This window comes from Pyrus communis, chromosome 12 (genome assembly GCF_963583255.1).
Source record: "Pyrus communis chromosome 12, drPyrComm1.1, whole genome shotgun sequence".
Taxonomy (NCBI): Eukaryota; Viridiplantae; Streptophyta; class Magnoliopsida; order Rosales; family Rosaceae; genus Pyrus; species Pyrus communis.
In genome coordinates, this window is record NC_084814.1 from 19,391,077 (window position 1) to 19,408,702 (window position 17,626).

A 17,626-nucleotide genomic window follows, 5' to 3' on the forward strand; every position below is an offset into this window, starting at 1 on the left:
TTCTGGTCAGACTCAAACTCTCCTATCTTTCTCTCCTTTTTCACGTCCTCTCACAAAGTCCATGATTGTCTGCAAATCTTCAACCCCAAAACCATGGGGAAAAAAATGGTTGAAAATTTTGGAGAGTGGGCTTAGTGCAGGCGTCGGGTGATGGAGATGAGGCAGCAGGTCGCTCAGGCTCGTTTGATTCGGTTTCGTTATAAAGGGAAATCTGGGTTGTGGGTTCGTCGGTTCTCATAAGGGAGAGAGAAATCAATTTGAAGTTAAAGAGGGGGTTGGGGGTCGCGAGACGATGTTGATCCACGAGAGCCATTTTTTGATTTGGTGACTGGAGAAGGATGCTGCTGCTGCTCATGTACGAAGGAGAAAGCAGGATTAGAAAGGTTCTTAGCAATCCAGTGCTTAAGCACGGGATTACTAGTACCCTCCTAGCGAGGAGAAATTTTTTATTGTAACGGAAATACGGATGATACATCACGTGTTTTTATGTAAGTGTAGGAAAATTTTACTTATTAACTTTTTAACACACATATTTCACCAATTGTATAATGACACTTGTTGTACCACATTGTATGTCGGTCACACTGAAAAATCTCACTCTAGTGAGGCCGGTAGTGAAAATGAGCCCGGATTTACCGCTAATAATTACGTTACCAACCGTGGGATTCTAATCCCAGTTAAGACAGTTCCTCTTAAGACGGTGTAACAAATGGGGCTTTATACTCTTAGTATAGATTAATATAGAATATCAATTGTAATAGGAAAAAAATTAATGTTACACAAATGTAAAGAATGAAGGATATCATCCAATAATTTAACAATAACTAGCCTTCATGCACGTGTATTTTTTTTAATCACGGCGTGCTACGTGCGAATAAATATTTTTTGAATCACATTATTGCTAGGCTATTGTGAGGCTAAACTCACCCACCTCCCCTTTAATGTAGATAATATCGTTTATTAAAAAAAAAAATTATTTGACAACTAATTGAATCACATTATTATGCGCGTGTGAAATACTTTTTTTATAATCGGCACCATGCTCCTCTCAAGATATTTTGAACGTTTTTGAAAATAGAGAAAATAATATTTAGTAAACAATTGATTGAATCACATTATTACTAACTCATTGTGAGGTATTAATTATAAAAACAAAATAAAAATAAAAAACTATACAAAAAAATTAATTATAATAAAATACTATTTATATGATGAAAATACCCTACATTATTTTGAGCTACTTTTGAACTTTTTTGTTTAGTGAGTATTTTTGTCTTATTATTTTTTGTGAAGCCCATGATCTCAAATGGGCTTCCGGCTTTATATAGTAGTATATATTATTATCTAGAAGAAAAAAAAATCTTTCTAAAAAAATATATAAATTTATATCATGATAAATTTGTTAGGCTTTGCTTTTCCTTTTGGTTTCTTTTCGGTTTTTTTTTTTTTTTAAATAATCAAATTGTATCTGTTAAGTTAATAATTTGGGAAATTATGCCACTCGGTACTACGATCTGATGGTATTCCTCTTCATTTAAAAGTGAAATGTCTTAGGTTCGAATCTCATGGATGGTAAATTTATTACCAAATTAGGTTGCCTAATATGTAGCTTAGCCAAACTCCTCATTCTTCCTAGTGTAAAAATATCGATGTACTAAAAATATAATTTGGGAAATGGTACATGATACATTTATACTATGATATATTTATACTACCATGTCATGAGATTTTTTATTTTTTATTTTCAATACAATTATATATTTATACTAACCGATGAAAAACTTATGTCAGTATACCATGAGAGCTAAAAGAGTCACTTAAAAAAAGAGAAGTTTAAGGGCATGCAAGAGGGAAAAATGAGAGAGTGCATGTGAGTGATTTACTAAATTATCTTTAAACCTATTTTTCCATTAAACTTATTAAACTTATGAAGGGAATATGTGACAATTCGTCCCTAAAATTTCGTTTTTTATTTATTTTAATCGAGGAAATTGACGAAAATGCCTAGAGGCAAGGATTTTGATTTCTGTTGAACATTATCTAGAGGAATATATGACTTATTCTTTTGGCGTATTTAAGTAGTACTGGTTGGTATGAACACATAGGCGAAAGCCGTTTGTGAGTCCGGATTATAACGGTATAGTTACGAACGTTTGAAGTTGGTTATTTAAAATTAGTTAATTGATTAAGGAGGACCAATTAGATAAAAGGTAGAAAAAGGGCAGCAGCCCAATTAGAAATTAGAAAAAAAAAAAAAAAAAAAAAAAAAGGAGAAAGCTCTCGGCTTTCCCGTGCATGCCACCATCGCGACCACCCAATTTCCAAGGCCGATTCCGGCTAACTACCGTGGAATTTTTCAACACCACCACCGCCATCTTGAAGCTCTCATTCCCTTCTACAAAATCCACCCAAGAACTACCTTGATTAAGCTCTGTATGTGGCGGTTTGAGACCATGAAAGTCGACGGTTCTCGCCGTGCTCCGGCCATCATTTTCAATTTTCCGGCGAATCGGCAAAGCAATGGCCGATGCGACCACTTGGGCTTTGTAGCCCATCATCCCAGGATAAAATCTCAACCAACCTTGACCCCGTTGGACCACTGTAGACAACGAATTGACACTGGGAAGTTTTAGGCACCCGCCGGCTTTGTGGGCAAAATTGATTATCTTCCGTCCACTTTTGGACTTCGCGGTAGGTATGAAAGTTGTTCCTCTCTTTGAGATCTTAATTTTTGTGAATTTTGGTAATTTTTAGAAATAGTTGAATTTTCCGACTAGTCCGGCGGCTGACCGCCATCCGCAGCGGCGTGTGCGGCAGTGGCCTGGCCAATGGGCCGACGATGTCCTTTTAAGTTCAATTAGATGTTCTGATGCCATAATTGATATCCATATGATGTGGTTTGATTGTTGGAACTTAGTTTCATTATGACACATCACTTGACCTTTATAAGAATAAATGATTCGTCTGTTCAATCATCACCAAACTTTAATACATTATAGTACGTAATATTTGAGGACCATAGAAACTTACGGATCGGGAATCCGATGTACAGATCTTCCCGAATTGGATTTGTAAGTTCATAAAATAAAATATTGACCGTCACTTGGTTTTGGCCATTGGCGGAGATCTAACCGTTGGATCATAATGAAACATTAGGACGTGGTTCTAGGAACATAATTTGAATCTTTGGAAGTAACGGATTGGAAATCCAGATGCAGATCTTCTGGAGTGAATTACGTAGGAATGTGTTTGTGTAAATTATGTATTCTATCAGTAAGAACTTTGAGACGTGATTTGATAATTGTTCTAAGCGACATTGGTTCGTGATGTCTCGATATCTGTGCTAGGGAGTCATAGCGCGGACCTCAAGTGAGTGGGTCTTTTCCTTTCTATTGTGTGTGTGTGTGTGTGTATATAGGATTGATAATTCCACAGACGTTTATAAATTCATTATTGCTTATGATTATTGTGAATGCTTTGAAGTACTAATGTGAACTGCGAATGACTTGATCCTTGTTTAGGGTATGTAGGCAGTCTAACGAGACGTTAGATGTAGCCATACAAGAAGTGAGATTAAATAATTGAGACAATAGCCTTATTTAGGGAATTGAGTAATGTGAAGGACATTGGTGGAAAATGTGAGATTTAACCTTATGTTTTGGTGGTTAAATGTTGGTCATAAATCAATGTGTGAAGAATCAAGAATTTGAAGTAAGGAAACGTAAGTAATGATAGTTAATTAAACTAGTGTCTAGTTGGGCTTGTCACCGATAATTATTCCCGAAAATAATTAGTTCGCGAGTAGGGCGTTACGGCTTATGCATTTTTATGCCATATTATATATATATATATATATATATATATATATATATATATAAAATTGAAAATGCGATGTCATGGTTGAGTATTAGATTGCATCATGGTATATCCATATGTATATTACATACACTTAATTATTGTGAACCCTTTGAAGTGCAAAGGTGAACGCAGGACACCCAGGTAAGTTCAGGTGAGTTTATAGTATTAATTGAAATGTTGGAGTTATGGTATGACTACATGTATGTTTTAGGCAACTTTGACCTTGTCGTACAGGTTGCAATGATAGGCAACTCTGACACTGTCGTACAGGTTGCCCATAAGTCATATATGTTACAATAAATACAATTATAGCTCATAAACTTGCACCCCGATGTTAGTGCTCCCGCCCGTGGCCAAGGCACAGTTCTTCACGTGATGTTCACCTCCTGTACCTTACGCTTACCTTGGATCTTAGGGAGGTGCACAGTCCTGTCGTACAGACCACTATAGGTAGTTCCGACTCATAGGTGACCTGCGATTATTCGCATTGTCTTCACGTGATTGTAGCACTTAAGCGTACTTATTTACACCCAGTCCTGTCATACAGACCACTATAGGTGGTTCCGACTCGTATGCAATGATATGTGATGAGCTATAGGTTCAGCCATACAGGCCACAAGAGGTGGATACAGCTGACATATTACTTGGATATGTGATGAGATATGGATAAGTCTTACATGTCACTATAGGTGACTCCAACTTATGTGGTAGCATTGATTGATGAGATATAGATAAGTCGTACAGGTCACTATAGGTGACTCCGACTTATGTGCTAGCATTGGTTAATGAGATATGGGTGCAGTCGTACAGGTCACCATAGGTGATTCCGGCTTACATGCTAATATGGGTTATTAAGCACATGATTATTTATATTGCTAATGAGATGCTGAGTAATGGTATACTTCTGGATTTACTGTTAGTATACATTTGATTTCATACTTCTACGTAGTATGATTTTTTGGAAACTATACAGGTTTTACGGCGAGGGGTTACTACCATTGATAATTGAAATGATTTTGAAAATCTTTGTTTGCCCACTCACACTCTCTATTTTGCACCCCTCCAGGTTCCAGTAGCAAAGTTCCGTATCAACGAGGACTTGTGGCACTCCCAGTTCATGTGGCTTTTTATGATGGTATAATTATTATCTTACCTCACTGTACTTTTCTTATGCTCTGTATCACGTGTGAAATGGGTCCATACCCGCTCACCGCGTACTTGTGTATATAGGCACTTTTAGTTTTAAATTTATTCATATTTTGCACATTATCACATTTTATGGCTTCGTCACCTTCTGGGTGTCAGCCAGCACTGCTCGATTCGGAGTTCTAATGGACATTCCGGTCGGGGTGTGTCAGAATAATAGTTAATTTTACTCCCTTTGGTTCTCTAATAATTGTATAAAATAAGTTGGCAAATGGGTTTTTTTTTAAGAAGTTCTTCAGTGTGACCACCTCAACGAGGGTTGGTTAAAAGTGGTTTTCGAATATGAAATGAGTTTTAGGCATTCTTTTCTCTCTCTATTGTCTAATTTTTTTTTACTTTTATATTAAATTGAAAACTAAAATCATATTTGGTAACTTTTAATTTTTATTTTAAAAAATAAAAATTTGAAAACAAAAAGCTACTTCCTTGAGTTTTCAAATTTGCCCTTGAATTTTCACTTTTTAATTTTTAGTTTTCATTTTTTTTTTAAATTGAAAATTGAAAGTAGCTAAGATTTCAATTTTACGTTTTCAAAAAACTGTAAACGAAATAGTTATCAAACGACCATTTCTTTACGTATCCCTCGTTTATTTAATCAAATGCCATAAATAAACGAGACAATGATAAAATCATCTTTCCCTTATAATAAATAAATAAATTTTACGTAACAAACCAAAAAAAAAATGACAATATTTAGAAGTACTTATGAATTGTAAAAGCACTTGTATTTACAAACAATTAAAATTTTATTGTATCTTTTCGTGCCTCTAATAAAAGAGTTTTCAGCAAAATTGATTTTTGAGCATACATGTTTTTTTTTTTTTCAAAAAACTTTTCGAGACCACTTGTGTTACCACAGTCAAGTAACACCATAATATATATGTTTCTCTATTAATTAATATTATATATTAGATTTATGGCATATTATTGTTTTTTATTTTTTTTCTGAGAAAGCTAGATAGATTAACCTGGAAGAAAGGAAAGCCAATAGGAGACGGCAAATACAACGCAAAAAATGAGGACAGGGCATACAAAGACGCCGCCAAACATGGCACCAACGTCAACCCTCCCCCATGAGCCAGAAACAAACTACGGAAGACAAGGTAGCCCATCTTTATTCAAGATTCTTACAAATGAAGATGGGGATCTTTCAACCCAAACATAGTCGCTCATCTCCATAGACTGAAATGACGCAACAACCACCCCAACAACTCCTCGCTCGCAATCGGCCTACCAATTAGCATCAACATTTATTTTTAACATGTGCGGGGGTGGAGGGGGTCTAAGATCAATGATGATCTGGGGGTCGAGAACTAGGGACCGAAAGGATATGTGACAGGGCTTTGGCCTTCAGGAACAACTCCACTTCACCAACAATGACCTAAATAGTTCGGAGCAGGGATGGAGGCTTTCGATTAAAAATTAACTTACATCAATCTTTCCAGATATGCCAGCAAGTAAAAGCCACAACCGTAAGGAGAAACCTCGTGTCAACCGAGTTCCTCAAACACTCCTTAGAAACCATGAGTATCCAGGCATCAAGAGTTGTCACAGCCATTGGATCCACCCTATAGTTTAATGGGCCTCCAAACCACACCCGAATCGTCCATGGACAAACAGGAGAACATGCTCCATAGTTTCCTCATGTTCGTTGCATAATAGACAAATTGGGGAAGGAGAACATCTTCTTTTAAAAAGATTTAGAATCCGGTTGCCAATGTCGTCAATGGCCTTCCATTGCCATCCCCGAGAATCCGGTTGCCAATGTCGTCAGGGACAATGTCGTCAATGGCCTTCCATTGCCATCCCCGAGAATCCGGTTGAATAATGGAGGAGGCCTTTTGGTTTGCATATACAGAAATACCCTGAAGAAGAGTGGGATGGCCCATAGGAATTTTTGGAAGCCATCTATCAACCCAAATGCGTACCCACTCATGATCCAATGGGCTGCTTGCAATAACAGCTCTCTTCCCTCCAGCAGACTCGACCACATGGCATATTATTGTTTGTCCATATTAAAACACCACTTGATTGTGCACCTATCACACCAAACAAAATTTCGTTGCATTAACTTCTCCTTTTTAAAAACTCTTTCAATAATTTGTGCTTCTTAGAAAATCTTTAGTTAGTGTCACGAATTAATGATACTCGTCACGCAAGCTCTTCAATTATACATTTTATATGCCATGAGTTTCCCATCAAATTATTATGAGAGGTAACTGATCTACACTGATCCCATCAAATTATTAATGTGACCATGTTCATAAATGCGTATTGTTGGAAAATCAAAGTTTCCTAACAAGTTCGACACACTCATGCACAAATTGACAATGAGATTGACTCGCCGAATCACAGGTCACTCTTTGGATCTGTGTACCTGGAACCAATTGACCAGAGAATCCAAACTATTTAAGAGAGCGACGCCGTTCAAAGACTTGGTTTTGTGTAAAACGGACCAATGAAATATGCTAATTAATGAGAGCCGCATGATTTAAATTAAGTGATTCAGTTTCTTTGGTCCCTTGGCTTCGAACACAAAAATCTGAAAAAGGATCTACGCTTCCCTCCCGAATCACAATCAATGTGGAGTAGAAAATGGTAGCTTTAAATTAAATTGTGCGGGGACTGGTGTCAACTGTTTTTTACTGTTGGAAAATGACAATGTTTCACATCGTTACTTTGCAATTTCCTTATTTCTATCTATTTGCTATAAATTTATGAACAACTCAGCTATGTAACTCTCTCCATCCTGCAGATCGAACTCGAACTCGAAATTAGAGAAAGAGAGAGAGATGAGTGCTGCTGTGGTTTTGATGAACTCTGCTGATAATGTAATGGAGTTGAAGGAGTTAGAAACCCTAAAAGTAGAAGAAGATGAACAAGTAAAAGCTGCAGCAGTAGTAGCAGCATCGCATGCAGACGACACGGAGTTGGAGGAGCTGAGAAAAAGTCGTCTCATGAGAGCATCTGTCGAGGCCCAGGATCCTTCCACCAAGGTCAGAGAGAGAGACTCATCATAATCTTATTATATTTCTTCCTAATACTAACCCTAACCTTAATCATTTCGTTAATTAATTACTAAAGATTATTATATATGCTTGTTTATTCTTAGTTATCTTTATTTCTTTTATCTTTGAGGCCTACGGGATTTCATAAAATACTAACATGGTCATCTTTTACTGTCATTTTTTACAATATATATATAATATAATAGCGATACTATTTACATACACGTGGAATGTAGGAAGGAAATTAGTTCTTTTGTTCTGAATCAACTAATCAAGATCACTAATTTCAAAATACAATTTCAAGAACCATTTCCCTATAGTTGGACATCAAGAAGACCACTAATTCTCAAATACAGATTAAATTTCTCTCCATGTTAAAAAGCAAGTAAGTAGAACAAAGCCACTAACAATCTAAAAATATCATATAATTGATAGCAGTATGTACTTTTGGTAGATAATTTGTAATCAGATTGCAAAATATTGGGATGTCTAGTTCCTGCAGGAGTGTGTTATCCTTAGCAAAGAGGATACTTTTTGGGAATTGTTAATAGCACTCCAAAAATCTCATTCTACACTCCTCATAAGTGTATTTTTCTTTCTAATTATAGAAAGTTTGGAATGCCAAATGAGATTTTTGGAGTGCTAATAACAATTTGCTACTTTTTTATATTTTGTAATTGCCCAGATGAAATCATAGCTAATGCCTCACACATTTGTCATTAAAAAAAAAAAAAAAAATCTTAAACACAAAGATTCATCATTATAGCCTAAATTAACATCGCATTATCATATCAGAACAGACGAAGGTACTCAAACTCAAGTGTCCCGCATGCTGACATCCAACAAACAAATCAAAACAAAAGATGCATAAAAGGTATTTAACCAACCTACTCTTTTCAAATGGAATTTGGTGTCTGAAAAATGAGAAATTCAAAAACTTTGCAGCAGAAATTAAAAAAACAAAAAACAAAAACCAAACACTTACTATGTATTATCACTTTAATTCTAATTGACACTTCAAGCTCCGTAGCTTTTGACGCATCATGATCATACTCATAAAGCCCTGACATGGAACCAAAATCATTACTTTGACAAATAAACATGATCAACAACAAAAACAACTAAATTTTTCAAAAGCATTATGCCAAAAATTACCAGTCGAGCTACTGCAGACCATGATATCGAGTTGGAAAACTGATTTGCACTACTCCAACGAAGACTCAAGAAGGCCCAAAGTGTCAAGGAATAAGGTGCAGTGATAGTATTATCCTTATTGAATACAATTATACAACACAAATGTATGTGCTGCACTTGATAGGCATTGTAAATTTGTGAAGCATAGCTTTGCAAGATACGTTTTTAGAAGTCGAGCCTATGCATATGAACGTAAAACGTTAAATACATTTTTCCATCAGAGTCTTAAGCAAATTTTAGATACATATTGAGATCTCTAGAATTGACAGAGGCTTGGAGCTTGTGAAAGTCACATTTTCCATTGGTTGAATATCATCGACCACAATTTTATTTAATCAACCAAGAAGGAAAAACAATCAATAACGGATATTATACCTATTATAGAGTGACCTGTGCTGATAGGGTGGTTGCCTCGGTCTGAAGTGTCTGCATCTTCCTCTCCACTCATCCGTATACCTCACCTTCCTCTCCTTCTACCTCGCAGCCAATTGCCTATTAGCAAATATCCTACAAAACCAAAAGGTTAAAAAACCATCAAATTTTCATTCAATTGAATAACATCCGCAAAATAACCCAAAATTCAACACATACAAATAGAAATAAAAATTAAGAAACCTTTCCAACAATTGAAAAGAGTAGGCTTTGTGTTCAGAAGTCAAGCCTACAAAGATAAGCATGTTCATTAACTTCATTAACATCCTCCATTTATGACAACCGTATCAAAACCTCACAAAACCATAACATCCCTGAACACCAATCCCGCCCACCGTTGAAACAATTTCACCAGACCCAAATCAAAAGAACCAAATTTTAGCCAACAACTAAGCAAAATAACATCGCACAAACCCCAAAAGTTGCACCAATTCCACACAAAGGTGTTAACTTGTACGGCAATTACCACAATCTGAATCACTTACATGGCAGGTCTTCAGCAAGAATAGCATTGCTGCAACCAAAATTGATACCAATAAGCCATATGAATCTTATTGATTATGAGTACCAATTCTCTGGATTAAGCACTACGGGGTAAGATCTGCACTTGTGGATAAAATCAAATTCGGTTGTATTTAATCACAGGTGCACCAGAAAATTATAAAACTAAAAAATTATAAAATCCCAAGATTTAAGAAAAACTCAGATCAAGATTCTAAATGGGTCTATGAAGAATGATATTAATCAGAAATTAACAATAAAAATAAAAAAATTAAAAAAATTAAAATTTTCATACCTTTAAGTTTCAAGGTTTTTACTCTGGAATTCAAGCAAGCCCATCAGATGAGGAAGCAGGGATCGGAAGGATCACGAAGCAGCGATGGAAGAGATCGATGCGGAGTGTAGGACGCACGATCGAAATCGCCAACCCGTTGCAGAGCAGCTGAGAATTCTGTTGTTTAACTGTGCAACAGAGAGAAAAAACGCCTGATGGAAAGCCAAACGGAGGGCATTTTCGTCTGCTCATTGTCAGTAAACAGTGCAAGCTGGTTTGGGTTTTTAAAAAAAAAAAAAAAATTAATGAAAAACGTTTGAAAATTTTAAATTTTAATGATAAGAACAAAATAAAGGGTAAAATGAATAGTACCATAATTATTTTTAATGTAAAAATATGATTTTTTGTTAAAGTGAATAGTATCATGAGTTTCTCGTTAAAACTCATTTTTTTATTTTTTTGAAAAGAAATCGATATTTATTAAAAACAAACTACATGATATCATGGCTAAGGAGATCCTGAATAAATACATGAGGCTCCTCAAGCCAAACAACTTCACTACCAATAGAAATAGCAAACTTAGCTAAACTGTGGGCAACCCCATTACACAATCTAGGAACCTGTTGAAACTGAATCGGAGATATCAACTCGGCACTAGAACGAACATCCTCCGCAAAAACAGAAATATTTGAAGAGGAATTATGAATCGCCGTAATAGCCAACGCAAAGTCACTCTCCACGATGACATGTCCATATTTTAACTTGGTGATAAATAATAGGGTTTTTAGATTCTAAGGCTTGAATAAGATTGTTTTTAGATTTTAACTTGAATGGTTTTCAAAATGTAATATAAGTCCATATTTTTAAAACTTACCACATTTAAGTAATTAGAGCACATTTATTATTTATGAAGTTACCATTTGAAATTCTTTACACATCCATAATTAATGTTGTTTTGTGTGCTCCAATCATATATATTAATAGATAAAAATTTATTCAAAATTCAAATTCTTATTATTAAAATAAATTCAACAACAAAACAAAAACAATTTATGCATAATTTCCGGTACCTTATTTTATTCATAGGTACGGAAGTATTGGTACATGGTACGAATGTATAGGTACATAACTTTAGGTACCTTATTTTATTCATAGTTATGAAAGTATCGGTACATAAGTTTCGGTACGAATGTCTAAGTATATAACTTTAGGTACCTTATTTTACTAATAAGTACAGAAGTATCGGTCTGTAAGTGTCAATACGAATGTATCGATAGATAACTTTCGGTACGAATGTATCAATACAAATGTGTCGGTACATAGCTATAGTATCTAAACATATATATGTATGTAATATGGATATATATATATATATATATGAAGAAATTCACGCACGATGAAAAATATATGATAACATATGACTTTTCTTATTATGAGAACTTAATAATAACTATCAATGATAAATAACATTTTTATTATTTATGAGAATTAATATATAATTTACAAACAAAAAACTCAATAATTATTACAACCTATTTAATATTAAAAAATTACAATTAAATGCCAAGGATTAGAATTAGTTTTTAATCTTAGACAAGGTTTTATTCAAAAAATAATCTTAGACAAGGATTACAATAGAATTCTCCGTAAATAATAAAACGTGTTAAAATGTAATAATTAACCATGCGCCGTTTGTCATGAATTCCTCCCCTATTGCTGTTGGAGATTCTTTTTTTTTTTTTTTTTTGATAAAATTACAGGAACAATTTATGTGTATTCGTAATTATTTTTTTCAATGTTATAATTTAACTATTTTAATTACGAGTGTGATGCGAACTTGGGTGAAGACTTCGGTCAACTTATCTAACTCCAATTTGCTATATGCTCAGTTAAACCCAGTGAAGTATTGAAAGTTGTTATGTTATAAGCATTCATAACAAACCCTAATTTTGACCAAACCCTAGAGCGTTGGCACTCATGGAATTTGAGCCTCTCCACCAACCGGAGTTCGCTGTGTGAGATATTCATCATGCATTGCATCATTGACAGTTTTGAAGAAGCTAACTCCAGCGTAATCAACCGTTATAGATTCGGAATCATACTCTAAAAAAAATGGGGCTACGAGATTGGAACTCGTGAGTATTTCTCAGTATAACTACTAGCTAGCTATTTATAAATTAGATCGACGGCAGATATTGTCTGAGATGGAGTGCAGGGAAACCATGAAACATGAAGCAGAAGAAGCAGTGACACTGACGAGGATCCGTCGTGTGAGAGAATTTGTTGAAGGCAAGGATCCATCCTACAAGGTGCTGCCTTGCACATTTTGTAGTTAATAAAAATCACTAAATCTTGCGAAAATTAGTGAAAACAGTTGTTCTAATTTCAAAAATCTAATTAATATATATAGATCATTTTCAGATTATTAAGTAATCGATTTGCAAGATAATCACTTTTCACATTAAGCTTAGGTACGAAACCAAGAATGAAGGCAACGGTAAATTATAGTAATAATGCTTTTAATTGGAAGGGAAGGATGGCTTGATTTTACTTGAACCATGCCATGCTTTCTTTGCCTACGCTGATCTTCCCGTGTTGATCTTGTATTTTGTTGAGCAGAATCTAGCTATGCCTGCATCAAATTCTGATATTTTGGAATGTGGTGTGTAATTGTGTGTAGGAAGTGGATGATCTCACAATAAGGAGGTTCCTGCGTGCTCGCGACTTGGATATAGAGCAGGCATCTGCAATGTTCCTCAAGTACATGAAATGGAGACGTGATTTTGTTCCTAAAGGTTCTATTACTGCTTCTGAGGTTCCAAACCAAATTGCTCAGAACAAGATGTTTTTACAGGGATCGGACAAGAAAGGATGCCCCATATCAGTTATCCTTGGTTATAGACATTTTCAAGACAGCCTCAAGGAATTCAAGCGTACGTTTTTACTTTTTTTTTTTTCCGAAACCTTCACACGATAAGTAACATTTCCTATGGTTGAAACGAAATCTGATAAGTCTTTCAAATCTAAAAGTCATATATTTTTGTATGTACAGGTTTTGTAGTCTATGGACTCGACAAGATATGTGCAAAGTGAGTTTTTCTGTCACTCAACCGTGTTCCTAAGCGATTTTTTTTTTTTTTTTTTTTTTGCCAATGCAAAGCTATTTAATGTAAGAGCGCAAGGATATATAACGTACCAAACATGTATAGTCCATAGACGATATGTTTTATGTGCTGAATTGAACTTCATGTGTCAGGATTCCGCCAGGACAGAAGTTCATTGCCATAGGAGATCTCGAAGGCTGGGGATATTCAAACAGTGACGTCCGAGGTTACCTTGGGGCTCTTTCAATTTTGCAGGTATCTGTTCTGCTACTTAGCATTACTTTCTATGTACATATAAGATTAAACAAACTTGCTGGTCAGATAATATATAAATTTCTTCTATTTCTTCTACAGCAAAAGTAAAGGCAAAAAATAAAATAAAACAAGAAGGATACAAATTGTCCCATAACATATGTAACTGTTTACTAATCGTTGCAGGACTACTATCCGGAAAGGCTAGGGAAGATGTACATCGTTCATGCTCCTCTCATATTCATGACAGTTTGGAAAATCGTTTACCCTTTTATCGACAACAAAACTAAGAAGAAGGTAAAATTATCAATCTGCACAAGATGCTATGCAGCATTAGTGTATACAGCACTTCATACTTCAGAATTCAGATCATCTCGCTTCTCTGTGCAGATAGTATTCGTCGAAAACAAAATGCTGAAATCAACTCTGCTTGAAGAGATTGATGAGAGCCAGCTTCCGGAGATATATGGAGGCAAACTGCCTTTGGTTCCCATCTAGGGTCACAAATTGATCAACCATGCCAAGAAGAAAAATGAACAGATTAAAGCTCATGTCTCATTAAGTTTGCAATATGTATGTTATAATATGTAACTATGCTGTACCACCTATGTGATTGTGTTTAAACCTTCACTTTGCATCATGGTGTGCTTATAGATTTATAGTTGCATAAACTTGAAATTTAAAAAATGTTCACCTCTAGAAGCTTTTGGGAGGTGTTTTTTTTTTTTTTTTTTTTTTTGAAACCCGGGAGGTGTTAAAACATCAAACCGCATGGATTTTGTGTGCTAATTTCTTTGAGTACACAACCTTATTAAGTCATTGACTTTGAATTACAAAAATTAGTAAACTACATATTTCGTACGCAACCTTATTAAGTCATTGAATTTGAATGACAACAATTAGTAAACTACATAGACTAAATCAATAAATCACCACAAATGAAATTATTAGGACCGAAGTGGAATTTTGTGCATTTCCCCTTCTCTACTCGTTCACTCCTCTTTACTTTCTTAGCTTCTGAATTAAATAAATCAAAGAAGAAAGCATCAGGAGAAAACGAGCTTGTTAAATCTCTAACTTAACAATTCCCAAAGTTGGCGTGTTTATTCCATATCTGTTACAAGGGTGTGAACCCAAAGTTAGGATAAAAGATAAAGTCATAAACAATTATTATTCAAATAAATTGGTACAAAAATTTGAGAATAAGTGGGCAAATTTAAGTTGACATGTAATCAATTTCCCAAAAATTTCAAAGTGGCTACATGCATCGCATTTTAGATTTTTGAATGCATACAATATAAATAAGTTAAAATTCACAATGTGCTTCTTTGATGACAATCGAATTTAAAATTTTTCGCTTACAAATTAAAAATCATACTACTCAACTGTGTTATAACAAATTAGATTTACATGTAGAGTTTAATATAAAGATAATTATTTAAACATCCGATCTTGTACTCGCACAATTTTCAAATTATATAACGCTTGAAATTTGCACGTGAACAAAGATATAATCATATCTAGTGCATTTGGATCTTTAAAATCACGTGTGAAATAAAAAACTGAGAGGAAAAAAAAGACAAATAAAATTAAAAAGGATGGGTAAGGTGAGGTTAAAGGAAGAGTACTGCTAATAACTGCCTGAGCCACTGCTCTGCTTTGGGAAGTGTCCACAACTTCCGTACACTACGTGTCAACTTTACATTAGTTATTCCAGTCCAAGTACCTTTCGTTGACCAAATATTTACTGTTACTATTCTCAAAAGAAGGTAAAGTCAATAATAACATCTCTAAATAGCATGTTAAAATATTTTAAGAATTCATATCCACAGTCTAAAAATCTCAATCAGCATTATAAAATTTCTTTAATTAAAAAGATAATTTTCTTTTTAAAAAATGTAGAATGAAAATTTTAAAATATTAATAATAATTTCTAATATTTAACTTCGCACTACCAGTAAAAATAGCAACAATACTGTAACTTGATAAGTCAAATTTGATGTAACATGAGGTTAATTAGTATAGCTTTCACCTTATTTTGACAGTAGCTTTTAATATTTTTAATTGATTATTAAATGTATTTGATTAATTTTTTTTTTTATTTTAAATAATTTTTATAATAATTAATATCATAAAATAATAATTTAATTTGATACATTGGAGTAAAAAGAAAAACCATAAAAATGTCAAAGTGAGACATAAACTATAAAATTTAAATTTTATATTTAAAATTTAGGATTAAGTACCTAAAATCTCCTGATCTTTTAGTGTCATTCCAAATTGGTATCAACCATTTCAAAATTTTCAAACAAGTACCCAAACTATTGAAAATGTCACATCCGTTATGTCTCAGTTGATTTTTCGGCTGATCTCCTAACAAAGAAGAGGGTTAAGAATGAGTTTTAAGCAGCTTGTTTCTGCTCATGTGATTTCCTCATTCACAGATTTTTTGCTAATAAAGCTTCCAATTCTTTTTTGTGGGCAATGAAAATATGGTGGTGGTAGCATCATGGCAGTTCATATTGTTTCAGCAACCTCTGTGACCTTCTCAATGTTGGCGGCTTTAGTTGTTGGATGGAGTTTGTGGTTGTGCATTAGTTTGGAGGTGGTGGCATGAAGGGGGTGATGGTGACTGTTACTTGGTGGAGTCATGCTTCTATGACCTTCTATTGATATTAATTAGAGACAAAAGAAGCCCTAGTTAATTGGACAAAAAAAATAATTGAGACTTAATGGATGTGACATTTTCAATAGGTTGGTACTTGTCTGAAATGACTAAAAAGGTTGAGAACAATTTGACATGAAGGTTCTAAAAGACGCTAGGCGCTAGTCGGGCGGCGAGCTGGAGCCTAGTGCCAAGGCGGATATATACACACACACACACACACACACACACACACACACATACTTTCATCATAAACTACAAAATAGAATGCCATATAAATTATGAAATATTGAAACATAATGAAATCATGGGAAACAAAGATATAATGCGTGTTCATTTAAGTATGTAATAAGTTTCTTACGATTTATTAAAAAAAAAATGCAAAATGAAGGTTAACTATTTTCTGTCTAAGTAAGTCGCGACCTAGGCGAGTCTGAGTGAGTTAGGTGGGTGTCTATGCGGGTTTGGGTGGGCTAGATGGATGCCTAGGCGGTCTAGGCAGGCACCTCAACAAGTCTAGGTGTCTTTTTTTAATTTTCAAACACCTAGACATTAATCGGGACAGTGGCCGGCCGCCTAACGCCTAGGTGGTGCTAGGCGGGTATTTTTAGAACAGTGCATGACAGTAAAAGGTTAAGGGATTTTAGGTACTTAATCCTACAATCTAAAATTTGCATCTTTAGAGATTTTAATGCTGATCATAAATCTTTGACATCTTTAGAGTTTCTAATGTTGATCGTAAATTTCAAATTTTCAATTTTTAATGCGACCCCTCTTCTTCTCTCTCCCTCACTGAAGGATTTTCTCTCACAAACCCTAGCCTTAGCTGTCGGCCTCTCATTTTGGTTAGGGTAGGTGGCAACCCCTTGGCCTTAATTTTTCTATAGCTTCTTCCTTCTTTAACGTCCTTCCCTTTTTCCTTCTTTAATTTTCTACAGTTCCTTCCTTCTTTAATTTCCTTGCTTTCCATTTTGACCCTATGATTTGGTAAGTTTGCTTATGAGCGTTGTCTCACCTTGTCTTGACTTGAGCTATGTCTCAACTTCTCTGAGCTTTGTCTCAGTTTATGGCAGTTCTTGTCTCAGCGCAAGTTCATGATTTCTTCGGCCCAATTGTTGTTCCTTGTCGCGAA

The 17,626-nt window shown here is 34.8% G+C and overlaps 1 protein-coding gene and 1 long non-coding RNA gene across 3 annotated transcripts; one reads left to right on the top strand and one right to left on the bottom strand.

Annotated features, from left to right (window-relative positions):
• Positions 1-7,477: 7,477 nt before the first annotated feature.
• LOC137711715 (sec14 cytosolic factor-like) lies at positions 7,478-14,601 on the top strand. Its single transcript, XM_068450975.1, has 7 exons — positions 7,478-8,060; positions 13,154-13,406; positions 13,526-13,562; positions 13,730-13,832; positions 14,016-14,126; positions 14,220-14,542; positions 14,581-14,601. Exons 1-6 carry the CDS (start codon positions 7,857-7,859, stop codon positions 14,325-14,327), a joined length of 816 nt encoding a protein of 271 aa, XP_068307076.1. The 5' UTR covers positions 7,478-7,856; the 3' UTR covers positions 14,328-14,542; positions 14,581-14,601.
• On the bottom strand, positions 8,466-10,654 carry LOC137711703 (uncharacterized). Of its 2 annotated transcripts, XR_011065088.1 has the most exons (4): positions 10,495-10,654; positions 10,184-10,299; positions 9,642-9,773; positions 8,466-9,444 (listed from the first exon to the last, which is right to left on the bottom strand). It is a non-coding gene; the product is annotated as an uncharacterized lncRNA (long non-coding RNA). The 2 variants fall into 2 exon arrangements; XR_011065087.1 differs by having other exon boundaries at positions 8,466-9,773.
• Positions 14,602-17,626: the final 3,025 nt, after the last annotated feature.

Bases quoted from the DNA above. Each gene is read 5' to 3' on its own strand.
- LOC137711715 (XM_068450975.1), top strand. From the start codon at position 7,857: ATGAGTGCTGCTGTGGTTTTGATGAACTCTGCTGATAATGTAATGGAG. The intron at 13,407-13,525 runs GTACGTTTTTAC...TTGTATGTACAG, and splicing joins CAGCCTCAAGGAATTCAAGC to GTTTTGTAGTCTATGGACTC. The intron at 13,833-14,015 runs GTATCTGTTCTG...TAATCGTTGCAG, and splicing joins GGGCTCTTTCAATTTTGCAG to GACTACTATCCGGAAAGGCT.